General features: G+C 40.1%; 1 protein-coding gene across 12 annotated transcripts in view; it reads right to left on the bottom strand.

Moving 5' to 3' along the window:
• The window catches only part of WNK1 (WNK lysine deficient protein kinase 1), a 107,836-nt gene that overhangs the window by 40,648 nt on the left and 52,790 nt on the right, over positions 1–14,398 (bottom strand). For 10 of the 12 annotated variants that reach the window (XM_082240297.1, XM_082240293.1, XM_082240298.1 and 7 more), the window contains exons 5-10: positions 11,045–11,133; positions 9,755–9,974; positions 8,211–8,547; positions 5,366–5,553; positions 3,106–3,360; positions 509–1,717 (exon numbers count right to left, since the gene is read on the bottom strand). In XM_082240297.1, the coding sequence (XP_082096423.1) occupies positions 509–1,717; positions 3,106–3,360; positions 5,366–5,553; positions 8,211–8,547; positions 9,755–9,974; positions 11,045–11,133 (2,298 nt within the window). The remainder of the gene's footprint in view (positions 1–508; positions 1,718–3,105; positions 3,361–5,365; positions 5,554–8,210; positions 8,548–9,754; positions 9,975–11,044; positions 11,134–14,398) is intronic. The other 2 variants (XM_082240295.1, XM_082240296.1) reach the window with 1 other exon arrangement.

The following is a 14,398-nucleotide window of genomic DNA, read 5'->3' as shown; positions in this document are numbered from 1 at the left end:
ACAATAAGACCCAGAAGGTGCATGTGTTAAGAAAGGAGGGCACTACTTGGCACAGTATGAATATAGAGTGGTACTGCTTTGGTTTGTGTTTATAGAGAACGGTTATTACTTCATCCAGTCTAGTACATCTTCAGGCTGTGAAACAGTCTCTGTATTTCTCTTACCTGAGCATCCAAGTGAGCATCAGATAAGTAAAAAAGAATTTTTTTTCAACATTGTTAAATGACCAGCACTTGTTACCATATTAAACAGGCTCACACGGCAAGGTTTTGACAACCATCAATACATACGACATAAACTGATCACAATGAGGGATGCTCCTAGTAAGCTAGGACCACAGAAGCTTCAACAACCACACAATACTGTTCTAATCTCAAATACTGCAGTAATTTGCAGGGATGTGAGGAGATTAAGGAAAGGTTGAAACAGGATAAGGAATACAAGGAGTTTTGCACTATGAAGGGGTTTACGAAAAACGAAGTAATTTGGAAACATTTGTTCCTGTAACCTGAGGATAGAGTGTAGATGGTCCTGATGAAGCCAGTGCCGAGAAAGCCTGTTGAGATGAAGTTCCCTGTGGGAAGTGGAAGATGATCTGTGAATCCTGAAATGCCTTCTGAGTCAGCTGGGCAGCAGGCAGAGGCAAGCCTGAATCATACGATGCAGATACCCCAGTGGGAGGAGGAGAAAGAAAATCACCAGTGTCTGAGGAAGTCAACTGTGATGAATCACTGGAGTATCCTGGGCTACCTTCTGGCCAGCTCTGTAAGACAGAACTGGCTCTAGGCACCATGAACTCAGAACCTAGGTAGCTGCACTGCTCTTCCGTTACAGGCTGAAGACGACCAGGCTGTACGGTTGTCTGAGGGGACTCCTCCTGGTTAAAATCTGTGGAGCCTCGGCGATTTCTATAAACGCGCTGTGAGAGGACAGCACCGTCTCCTGCAGTTGCACTGGGTGCTTGAACATGGAACTCAAACACACAACTTGCTCGACCGTCCGCACTGTGAGTGAGTATGGCAGGTGCAGAATGTGGAACAAATACTGGGTGAAAATTCATTTGTGTGGCATCTGCACTCAGTGGTGCTGACATACTAGACAATGGTGATGGTGGATTCATTCCAGAATCCAGTCTCAAGTTCTGAATCTGTCTTGCCAGAAATGGCTGCCCAGTTTGATATTCAAAAGTAGAACTCTGCGGGGGGCCGCCTTGCAAATTTCTCTGTTCAGGAGCCTGCTGTAAGTGTTGCTCAGTCCCCTGGGGATTCTGGGGCACTGTATCATAGTGTTCTGGCAACTGGGACTGGTAGTGCATGCCCACTAAATACATTGCTTCTTGAGTCAACATGCTTGCAGCATCCTTTGAAAGCGCTTGTCCAGATCTGTAATCACTCAACCCTTGAGCCGAGTCAAAACCAGGGTTAGCCTGCATATGCTCCCCAGCTGTGCTGCTCATTGTCACCAGTCCCTCTGGTGTCCAAGTTGCTGGACTACCAACAGGGAGAACAAAACTCTGACCAGTCTTGAGCAAGGGCTGGAAGTGGCAGGTTTGGGCTTCAAGGATGGAAGTGCTCTTGCGTCGCTGAGAAATGGCCACCCGTGAAGGGCAGATGGGTGGTGGCGAGAAAGACACTGGCCGTTCATGAACGGTTGGAAAAAATACTTGGGAATCTGGGAACGTTGGGGTTCCCCCACACGGATGCACCATGGATTGAGGCTGTATTGACATGAACAAGACAAGTAATTCACACGTTATAGAAGCATATTAGCATGTTCAGCTCAATAGGCAGCTCTCTTTAGTAACCTTATAGAATGGCTACGCCTAGTTCATGGTCAACACGTAAAATGCTTTGAAGGGTTATACATATCCATTAAATACATCCTTGGCAGATATCAGTGTCTATATGAGTATTTGCTTTTGTTAGAAGCTGCTTTTCCACCCATCTCCTTCTGTCTATATAAAAAACTTTGGACAACTTTCTTTAATGAAAACATGACTATTTCTCAACACATTATTTATTTCCTATCAAAATTAGTTGCCTTTCAAGGAAAAAATTCTGTTGTGAATCTGGGGGAAAACAAGAAATTTAACTTCTTCGGAAACGTACTGTCCTTTCAAACGTGTACCATCAATTAAGTGTTGAACATTTTAGTGCATCACCAAGGAGATTTCTAATCTCCTAATTCATGCACAAAAGATTGTAGAAAATATATCAATGGGATCAATTATAGCACCCCTGTATAAAGCTTATATGCCACTTCACCTTTATATATCACTTACAATTTCTCTCTCTCTCCCATTGCACCAAAGTTTTGATTTATATTCTGGAAAAGCAGGAGCAAACTCTTATATGACACAATTAACAGTACAGAGTGAGGATTAGTCCTACACCCTCTGTGAATAGAAGGCAATGTGTTTTTCTGTTCTGTAGAAAGTGATTCTATCTTCCTCTCCTGCTCTAATGACTTATCACTTCAATCAAAGCAAGAATAAATTAATAGGAAATCAATTATCCCCAAGTGGAAGCAGTGACCGTCACATTAGTTTTGGCATCAGTTCTGGAAGTAAGAACAAGGAAAGGAGAAATGTAGTATACAAGGAAGTAGCACACGACAAAAATTAAGAGCTGAACAGATGAACTAGACTTCTAGCAATTTGAGTCTTTGATTCATGCTGCCTGTTCACCAGAACCTTTTCTCCATAATGGTCAGAGCTGGAAACTTTCCCTCCTGTTAAATGGCAGCAAGCATTCACAGATGCCCCACGGTGGTTTTCAATGGCACTGGCATGGTTCTAGCCAGCTACATATACATATGATTTGAAGAATTATTAACTGTAGCCCCCAAATCAAAGTGTATAAATCAGATCAGAACTAATCCATATAATTTGCAGATTTCATTTAAACTGCATGCTGCACTTCAGCTTTTCCCTGAAACTTCAGGCACATTAACTCTTAGGTTTTGGAGGAGGAAGAAGAATCAACTTTCCAGAAGCACAGGCTAACACAGTCCCCATTTTGTCTCTTATCTAATTTGAAGAATGACGCCAGGATGTATTTAGTGGTGACTTATCTGCAATGTGCCAGGAGTCATACAGTGACATACAGGGTGGAGAAAGAGGGAAGGCAGGCTGGAACGCCGCTTGCTGCGTGGAGAGGCGGTGTGCATGGGCAGGACATTCTCCAAAGCTTTGGAAAGCTTTTCGCCAAAAGTTTCCTCAGGGGCAGTCCGAAGGTAAGAAGGAGAAAGAGGTGCGCATAACACTGATGGTGGAGTAGAAGGAGCACTGAGAGGGATTTGGGACAGCGGAGGGAAAGAAAGAGGGGAAGGACAAACCGACATGCTACAGCCACGTTGAGGCTAAGGAAGGAAACAAAAAGAAGTGAACACAAACCACATGGCTAATGAGCTTGAACTGAGGGAGACACATTCATGACAAAGGGCCAATGCTGATCAGAACAAACAGGGTATGAAGGAACTTGACAGTGACATCATGTACAATAAAGAGGGTTATAAGCACCTCAGAGGGCTGCAGGTTCTATTTTGATTGTCAAATTCCATTACTTTTGTCAAATAGTTTATATATATGGAAGAAGTAGACATATGTTCTCGTCACCCTGGTTCCATAAAAAATGTGTTTAAGCTGTTCCCAGCACCGATACATTTCCTAACTGAAAGCCTCTAGAAGTCTAAAGGGAATGAACATTGGTTTGAAATTGGCAACATGGTGTGTGCAAAGATGTTTTCCTTCTTTCCAAATTTAGTGTTACTGTCTTCAAGTATTTTTGCTGACATCAGATTTCATTCTAAAGTGAACTGGCTTCCTAAATACAGGATTTGACTGGACACCTTAAGTTTATTCAGTCAAGGACTGCAAGACAACAGAAATCAACCATAGCATAAACTGTGGAACAAGGCAAGACTTTAATTGTGACAGCTGTCTTAAAATTAGAATTAGGCCATCTTCCAGGAGAGGAGTTTATTAGAGAAGATAGTTGCTGCAATCTGCCTATACCCCAGAGGTCATTGGTTTATTTTTCTCATTGTAAACAAATTATCACCTAAATTACTGCTTTAAAATGTAATAGTTCCTCCGGCAGCCAGGTCGTTGTCCCCCCCAAACATGCTTCTGTATTTTTCCCCCAGAGCTTCTTGGGGAAAACCAAAATGATTGGTCCTTTTTGAAGTCTTCTTCCTAATGAAACTGCACTGACACCTGAAACTTCCAGAAGAGTCTGCATGGAAGTTTTTCTGGAAGTCTTCGATTCATCATCCAAACCTGGTCTGCTCAGAAGAACTGTTAGTGTATTCCCCTGGTGTTAGCCATGATTATTCAACCTTGAAGCAAGGCATGTGAAGATTGCTTAATGGGTTATTGATCCAAGGCATGTCCTTGAACTGCAGCAATGGAACTCAACTCAAATAAACTTTCAAAAAAGTATTAAAAGTTGTGATTGATCATGTGTTTAAAAGGGCACAAAACTTCATATGTGCATTTGAACAGAATGGAAAGATGCTCTGTTTGTAAAAACTGGCAAGATTTTTCCTCCAATGAGGAATTATCTTCTACGATAACTCTTGCCAATGTAATTTACAGAAATATATCATCATAATAACAGAGATAACCAAACCAGAAAGGCTGCATCCTCTAGATATAGGTAAATTATTTGAGGAACAGTTACTTTTTTGGCCTTTACACAAGCAGCAAGGTTTGTAAAAAGATCTGAGTAAAAGAGTTTTTCTAGAAGACCCCCAAGGTCAGCTCTGAAAACATACCAGAAAAGGGTACCAAATAAAGGGTAACACAAATGAACGCATGAAGTGGGAAAGGTAATTGTGCCCATGAGCAATTCAATGCAAGCTATAAATAAATGGCAAAACAGAAGTGGGATCATTTAAAACTGCAGTGTCCGCATGCAGCATTCTATAATGGTTAGGAATCCTTACCTTCTGTAGCTGTAATTAAAATCTTGCACAATATGTTCTCTTAACACACTCAGCTGTTTCATAAAGCTCATCATAACTTTTCAATTATAAACTTCCTCACACACTATGCATTGCAAGCTAAATAGAATTTTATATACCTCTATAGGCAAAATCAGCAAGTGAAAGGGAATTTTATTGCTGCTTCCACCCCAAGTTCTGCTGCCTTTATACCTTTCTATGAGATACCCTCTCTCTCGCCTGAAGAACTATCAGAGAAAGGAATTTTCCATTGTTGTGTATGTTGTTTTACCCACACAAAATATATCTGAACTTCCATTCAAACCTCAGACTACAGGTTTTTTAAAAGCCTACACAAATAAAGGAATTCCGAGCAAGTCTCATTGAAGTATTCCCTCTACTACTTTGGCTTTGGCCTTACCACTCCAGACGTCTGATATCCTCCAGGTTGTTGTGATTGTGGCTGGCCAACAGGAGCTGCATATCCTTGGGGCTGAACTGTTGGGATAGATTGTTCGTGCTGGGAACCATAAGAAGCTGTCTGTTGGCTGCTCACACATGATTCGGTAAAGACAGATGATCCTTGTCCACTATCAACGGTGCCATCAGCTGTAAAGACCATTAAAAGAGTTGGTTTTAAATTGCTCATGAACTCATGCTGAGTCGAAGTTCCAGAACTACTTGTGAATTCATTTAAATTTATACAAAATTAAGGTAGAGACAGCAGCACTAGTACATGCCCCCTACTTCCCCCAAATCCTATAACACAAAATCCAGAAACTGTGCTCAGACTGAGTATGTTAGAAAGGACAATGGCAGTAACGAAGTTGTGCATCGGGAAGGCAGCAGGGACAGCTACAAGAAACCCAAAGCCCTAACTCCTGTCCATAACACCTTTTATTTCCACAGTATAGAGATAATGCTGATTGCATTTTGCTCCCGAAATGGCAACAAATCTGTTCTTGTTAAAAGTGAAAAGATTATCAAGAAGTCCAGATTCAATGCTTCACAACATAAAATGTTATGGCCATATTGTGACATTGGCGGAACATGCCAATGTTCATCTCTATGAACATGCCTTTGGCATCCATCCATAGACTGGAATACAATACGGTTGAAACATTTGGCTTTTAGGGACCAAAATACGGATAGGAATCAAAAGAACATATTGCGTCTCTGAAGATTTTACAGCCCACAGATGTTATGATCTGCTGACATGCAATGAGCTCCCATTAAGGACCAATTTGTACAGGGTCAACATGAGTTTTTTCTGGACACATTTCCTCCTATACCATCTCTTAATCTCATGAGATATCCCAAAGGATTATCCCATTCTTCCACATCATGTGCCAAATGCCAGACTGCCTCTGTTCTCAGAAAGGCCCAAATCTTCATAGCCATTATCATTTCAAAGTTCAGCTGGTCTCACAAGGCAGTGGTACTCCTAACCTCAAGTATCCTTTCGACAGCAAATGTGCAATGTACAATGAGCAATGAACAGTTAGCTGGCCCATATACATCTACAGTAGCTCTTGGCTCTTCCTTGGCTGATCTATTGACTCAAAGAAGATTTGTGTTCAATCAGGGTTGTGTGTGATTTTGCTAACGTACAGTAGGATGTACCCCCGGCAGTGAGAATACTGGACAGGTGGCTGCAGAGCTGCCAGTTGTTCATTTAGTGTGTCTGTTATGCATTTCTACCAAGTCACTTGCCTCTCTAGGACAGTGGCATGGCGCTCCATGTACCTCTTGAATTCAGCATCAGAACAGCACATTGATGTGACCACTGTTTGGTAGAGTCCCTTAAACTCCCCCTTCCTCATATGCCTCTGCAATCAACTTTTATTTGTGATTCTTGTAGGGATCTTCAGGGTTTCCCTGGTGGCCTTAACATAATCCTTTTCAAGCTGTACCATGTTTATTTATTGATCCCAAGTCCCTTTGTCTGGCCCTTTGTCTTATGTTCAATGGTACTTCTCCCCATAGCTTTCCAACAGGCATCACATAGTCTCAGGCTTGGCTCTTCAACTATGCCTGAACATAGTAATGGCACATGATGGAAGGGTGGTGTGGCAGTGGTGTTTTTCCGATGGCAGCAATGTGAACTTGCTACAATAGTCCAGCAAGGTTAGAGGATCTCTAAGTTGGTTGCAGCAGTCCCACAGGTGTGCATGCATGCCAGCATCACCAACCCAGAGCTCTTCTGACTTCATTGCCACCTTACCCTATCCCCCCCCACCAAGCACAACGCCACCATGAGGGCACCACTGTGGCCTGAAACACCATCACTACCCATGTTGGTCCCACAACACTTGGATTTCCTGTACTTTCCCCTCCTCCTGTACGAGAGTTTCTGTTCTGAAGGAGAAGAAAGAGGGAAGACAGGACATGGAACTGATAGGCAGGTTAGGGTGCAATAGGGCTGATGCTTGCATGGCTAAGTGAAGGTTCCCTGCTTGTAGATAAAGCTCCAGGTAGCAGCCACTCTCATTCTGGCTTTTTTTAGTCAGGAGAGCTGTCTTCAAAGCCATCGAAAGTGGAAATCAGGCTGCAGCAAAACCATGGCCAAGTCATCAGCACCCTCACCTTCATTATACAATTCTTCCAAGAACAGTACCTTCAGGTCAAGATCAACATCAGCCACCTATGGGAGCTGGAATGAAAGTCTGCTCAAAATCTGGAGCTACATCAGGATCCTCATTCTGTACCCGGGTTTAAACTCTTTGTATACTGCTTATGCGATAGTTGCATCCTGCCGATTCACAAGACACAGATCTACAAGGACTCTCAAGCTTCAGTGTTTGGAGTAAACACTGTTAGTGGACCAGTCACACATCTGCATGAAGTCAGTCCAAGGTGCATTTAGTCTGCTGGCAAAGCGATGAATGCTGTGTGTGTGTGTGGGGGGGGACTTCACTTCCCATTCTGAGCAAAATAAAATTTCTCCCAGGGAAGGGGGGCTGCATCTGTTGCAAGGGCAGCTTGGGTTGGGGAGCTATCTGCACCAGCCTCAGTGCAAGTATGCTTCTTAAAGGTGGTCTTGCTTGTTCAGATGTTCAAGGAGCAGCTGATATGAAGAGGTCTACCAAGAGAGCAGTGGAGCCATCTATCTTGACCACTTTATGTTTGTCTAAATCATAAATGCCTGTGGATGACCCAGGAGGATGGTGACTAGTTTATTGTATAGTGACATGTTTCAGTCACACCGGGCTTTACGTATTGACTTAACTGTCCAAAAATACAGGTCAGAAGATGCATGTACTTACACAATACAGAAATGCTAGGTTGATGATACTGCAGCTGTTGATGTTGATCGGCTTCTGGCTCCTCAGGCTCTACTTGTGTGGAAACCGAAGCTGAAGCAGCAGGGATGGCAGTGACACCAGTGGCAGGTGCAGCATGTTTAGTTCCTTGCTGGGTAGTGCCCGTTTGTAACTGCTGCTCTGTCTGCTGTTTCTGGCTGACTTCTTCTTGCTTTCTTTTTTCCTGTTCTTCTCTCACCAACTGACGCTGCTCCCTCTTCCGCTTGATCAAGGACACTCTATCCTTTATAGCTTTGGCCATTGTCTTGTGATCCCCTTCACAGACATACCCAGACTCAACCTGAAAAGTAGATGGTTCATGCCATCAGATAAACAATGATAAAGCAAAATAAAAGTTTCTATAATTATACATCAAACGTGCCAAGACCATTGGGAAAAAGCCAAGGCAAAAAGATTATAAGATCCTATCATAAACCAAATAATATCTTCACATGAAGCAATGGATAGCACATATACTACTAAGTGCATCTGCCTTCCCATTTATATGGCAGTCAGTGCAATCACCTTGAAGGGGAAAGATGGATACAGTGTCTTCTACCCCAGCTGCAAGGTCAAAGCAGCTGCATCAACCTTCTGTTCAGAAGTACTAAACCATTAGTTTGGAATTGGCTAGGGAATGAGACCTAGCAACATTTGCACCCTTCTAATTTATTGGAGAGAAGCTTGTTGCAAAAACTGATTCTGGTGGTGTTTTATGCCTTGTAAGTACTGTATCCAGCTTAAAATTATAATGGAAAGTGAGCAGATAGACAGATATGTTTCTCCATGGGGTAAAAGTGTCCTAAAGTATATAATTTTTTGAAAGAAGTGTTAAAATATAATTGAACTGCCAGCTAGATGGTAGTAGTTAATCCCCCAAATTAATCCTTCTGGGAAATCATAAAGGCAAGTTTCAACAAATGTCCACTGCACCTACATAATCTAGAGCAGGGGTAGCCAATGATGTGCCCCCAGGTGCTGCTGGACTACAACTACCATCATCCCTGATCACTGGCCATACTAGCAAAGATTTTTGGAAGTTTTATGTTCAGCAACATCTGAAGAGTATCACATGGGCTACCCATGAAGCAGAGCAACTCTTAAGTGCATTGATTATTCTTTACTTAAGAAAAATATGGATCCATCCGTTATTGAAAATATGTGCATGCAAGGGAACTATTGGGGGAGCAGGGGGAAATGAAAGTCAAAGCTACCTCTGTAGGTATGCTCAAATTAGAAGGGTGACAGAGTTCAGCCCCTTACACTGTGTGACTGCTTTCCTCAGCTACTGTTTTTCAGACAGCTATGGAAGTCTGGCTTGTCTGAGAAATGCATCACAACAACAAGAAGACACCATTTATTCCCACTGTATTAAGTTTAATTGGGCTGCACTGGGGTGAGCAAAATCATGAAAGAAAAAAATCAGCTACATGGTTCAATTCCATGTCTCTGGAATCTGCCAAAATAGGTGCAGAAGTGGGAATACCTGTCATATCTATATGACATACCATTTCTTGTGCTACATCTTCTGGGACATCTCTTTCCAAGTCGAAAGAAAATTCTATCGCTTCATTATCCTTATATTTGCCCTTAAGTTTTTTAATGTCTTCAATTCGTAACCAGAGCTTGATGGCAATTTTCTCTCCATCATCTTCTTCTGCTAGCTCTACCCGCACACCAGTTTCTTCCTGGAAGAATGCATGATTCAGAAGGTCCTTGATAGCATACCTGATCATAACGGAAAGGAAATAATAAAAGAGGAATGGAAAAGACAGGAGAACGTTATCACATAGTACAATACACAAACAATTCCTCCATTTTCCAATTGGGCTGCCCATATTCCACTGAATATTTAAATCTTGTTCTAAGACAAACTCTATATATCCATGCCATTTCTAAAAGGACTTCCTTTTTCAAAACAATAAGGATGACTGATACTGAATGCTAAATACAATCCATGCACAATTTTTAGCAATCAATCCTTAGTTGCTGACGGAGATTTATATGGTCCTTTTGTCCATAAATTGTTCCATTTATCCTCGTCAATGTTTATATCCCAAATTAATTCTCATCAGTTTTTTAAATGTTTTGGGGGGCAAAATCTTAATAAGGGTTTTGTATAAAAGGGAAATCAATCCCTTAGTCATTATACTATCTCTTATTACTCTCTTTTCACATTCTGTTAGTTTCCTCGTAGCTTCATTTTTATTTGTATATTGGTGAGAAATGGAAAGAACTTACAAAATAAAATTAGGAAGGAAAATCATGGCCAACAGAAAATAGGATCGGAAGATAACAGAACTGAGTGTGAATTAACAAACATACAATAAATAAATATCAAATATTATTTTAACATATGACCATAGTGTAGAGACTTTTGCATGAACAAAGATGAAACAATTTATTATTTTTCAATATGGAAGAAAGGTTGTTGAAGGTACTGGAGGAAAAGTTGTTACATTGGGCTAGAGAAAAAATATTGTCGATATTTATAAAAAATAATAATTGGAGAACCCCTTTTAGATGTTTTGTGTGGAAAGAAAAATTAATGAATTTGAGAGATTTGGGTCTGAAGACTGAAAAAGTATCATTTAGCAGAAGGAAGAACAGCTGGATGTTATTGTAGAATGAATACTTTGAATAATCTTTTTATATGGGACTGACAGACAGGGAATCGAAAGTCCTTTTCATTTCTCTTTCTTTATTATTTTTATCTGACTGTTCAAGGAGTACACACCACTGTTATTGTGCACTATGGAATATCTGAAGTGCCTTGTCCAAATGGAATGAATACTTACCTTTCATCTTTGTTTTGACGAATGCATCCCTCAATGATTTCCTTTACTTCAGGAATTGCTACTTTATCGAAGCTTGCTGGTTTGACTCCCTGAAATACAGAAGAATATGTGAGAAAATACGGTAACAAAAATATCCATTTAAATCTCTAGCATGGCTGGTGACATTCAATCTTATAGAGGCACAATGCTCGTGTCATATGGACTGTTTTATTCTTCACAAGATATGCCATGGTGATTTGATTCATGATTTCTCTCCAATTCAATGATCAAAGCATTAGTTATATTTGAGTGTGGAAAACACCAGCTTTTAATCAAATGAACTTCCAAACTTAATTATGAAAAAACAACTTTTCTTGTTTTACTTGTATTTTTGCAACTATATATTTTAACTGCTATTGCAGTCATAAAAATCCATTTTCAAAGAGGAATGCTGGAAAGATTCCAACAAGCATATATATACAAATATATTGCCCTCCTCTCTCCTAGAAGTCTGCAACAATTAAGTAAGGCATGCTAAGATAATTTCTTTCTCTAAAGTAACCATTGGTTTCCAACTTACCCAGAATCTAGCTTTGTCGTAATTGGCAAAATGAGATTCACTTTGTTTTCTCTCAAATACATTGCCACATTTATTATATCCATCGTTATCTTTTCTTTTCTCATTCTTTTTAGGTCAGTGACCCAAAATGATGCAACACTAAATCATGGTTTAGTATATACAAGCCTACTCTTCCTCCTCTCTCCTCCTCTGACACATCCATTTCCATTTTATACCAGCTGCAGTTTGTCTTTTCCTCCAAATAGGGAACTGTGGTTAGTTTTAGCATGGTTTATCCAAACAGGCCAAGATCTGATTTCTGATCATACTACTCTTCTGTCAAACCCAGTGGTCAGTCTCACCTTCACCATGGCCTATCTTTCTGTACATAAACTAGCACAAAATTAATATTAACAGATTTTCCTCTCACCAGGCATAACCTATATTTACCATTAAGCCACAGTGCAAAGATTTTGAGGTGGTGGTGGTGGGGGGGCAGATAAACAGATGTGACAGAACAGGATAGGACTGTGTGCATTTTACAAGATTAATATTTATTAAACCCAGAACTCAACACACATAAAAAGGTCCTAATTTATATGGCAAGCTACCTTTGACCTGTTCTTCATGTTCCTTTGTACATAACCTAACAGTCTCAGAACTCTTCCTAAATAAACATTTATTCACAGGTGATTGAAACCTCAATCCACATTGGCACAGTAAAATTATCTGAATAGTAGTAACCAACTTGGAATCTGGGGGCCATGTAAAAAGTTAAAAAACTGTTGATATCATGGACTGTGATACAATACAAGCTACTGTCTAACTGGCATTCCAAGGGGCTTTTAGTCACCACTTTGCCCTATTAAATTTACTCCTACCAGCTCACTTTTAGTGCCTTATCAACAAAGGCTGTTGGCTCAGATGAATTGTTCCTGTTCTTTTAGAAGTATGAATTTCGGTGAAAAGTCCCTGCTCTTATTGCATTGCAAAAACAGAACAAAACCCTGTTCTCCAGTTGCTCACCTACTAAAGGAAAACTATCAAATACAACGAAATGATTTTGAATAAAAATGATACTTCCCTTGTTTTTAGACATATATGTTAACTGACTAATGAGGCATAATTAAAGGCCGCAGTTCTAAGTTATAACAAACTTTTATAAAACATTTTAATCTACAACTCAAAAAGGGGGAAAACCTGTTAGTAATCTGACAGGCAGCCCTTATCAGTTAGAACACTTAATTGCATAGAGTTATGATCTGTGTATTTTCATGCAGAACTATTCAAGGGAAAAGTCTTGAATTCAAATTACCTTCTTGTGATCTGATCACATGAAGTGATTACAATACGAATTCAAAAGTCCACCGAAACAATTTAAAAAACAAACCAGAAAGAGGGAGGGAGGGAGAGCAAGTAAAGGACATGTTGTACTGTTCAGGGCTTCCAGCCATGTACACAAAGCCATTTGAGGGTCAAGCTAACATTGAGAAGCAGTGTTAGTTATGTATAAGCTAGTACACATCACATTTGGTCAACACACATATCTACAACACATTGTACCTGCATATAATACGAAGTATGCCTTCCAGTTACTAGCAGGGCATGATTTAGATAATGTTGACTTAGTAGTGCAAACTTTGATGACTTATTATAGACAAGAGACACACTGTTATCTATTAGCACATTCTTCCAAACTACTTGGTCTTATTTATTCTGTGAAAAGAGCTGCTTACAGAGGTGTATCTAGGTGACTAGACAGGTAAGGTTTAAATCAGCCTTCCCCAACTAGCTGCCTTTCAGATGATTTCCACTACAAATCCCATTAGCCCCAGTCAACAAGGGCAACGGTGAGGGATGATAAGAGCTCAAGAACAATGGCACGTTGTTTGGGATTGACAGATATAAAGTTGCTTGTTTATTATTATTTTATACCTTGAATGACCACCATAGGATTAGTAACAACTTGTGGGCTGATAATTTTTGTGAACCTATGCTCAGTATTGTATTAGCATACACAGAAGTATACTCACTAACCACAATAAAGGCAGTTTACTTGTGAATGGTTTGGAACAGTTAATATTTCCATTGAAAGAGGACTATGAACACAGAAGTTTCAAGTTGTTGTTGTTTTAATATCTCTTTTGAACTTAATGTTTCAGTTTAAGAAGTTTACTATTTGGCACTATACACTTTCATTGATATACAATTGTTTTGTATCAAATAATGTAAATACTTTATTCCATTCTCGAAGTCATACCAGCTTTGCATACATAAAAGATAATCAATCATAACAAAAGATAATCAGAAAAACTCTGTGTTATCTTTGAGCTTATATAGTTTAGTAGCTAAGAAGCAAGACAATGAAACCAAAGTCACCAGAGTGAGCATTCATGGAACAGGATGAAGGAAGTCTGAAGTGAATCAGACCTTCCTCTTTCATCAATTAGTTTCCAAGTACATTAAATGGTACACTGGATAATTACGACATTTCCTCCTTTCAAGGTAATCCCCTGGATTAAGTATTTGCTGCCTTTGCACTCTTTTTGCATAAGTTCCTGCTTGCTATTACATGCCAATTTAAACTATAGCCTACTCTGTCACTTATATAAATTTTTCTGTGTTAACTATTTTTAAAGCATTTTAGAATCAAGTGAAGTTATGTTGTGTTTTTATGTTGTAACCGTCCTGAGACGTGGGAACAGGAGTCAACACTTAGAGGCTGAGGGGCTTTTGCCCCCCAACTTGTGTTGAAAACTGGGTTAATATATTTGCACTAAGCTTTCTTTCACAGCAGTTCAAAATGGCAAATGAAC

This window comes from Podarcis vaucheri (assembly GCF_965113315.1).
Source record: "Podarcis vaucheri genome assembly, chromosome: 10".
Classification (NCBI taxonomy): domain Eukaryota; kingdom Metazoa; phylum Chordata; class Lepidosauria; order Squamata; family Lacertidae; genus Podarcis; species Podarcis vaucheri.
This window is presented reverse-complemented; position numbering and strand designations above follow the sequence as displayed.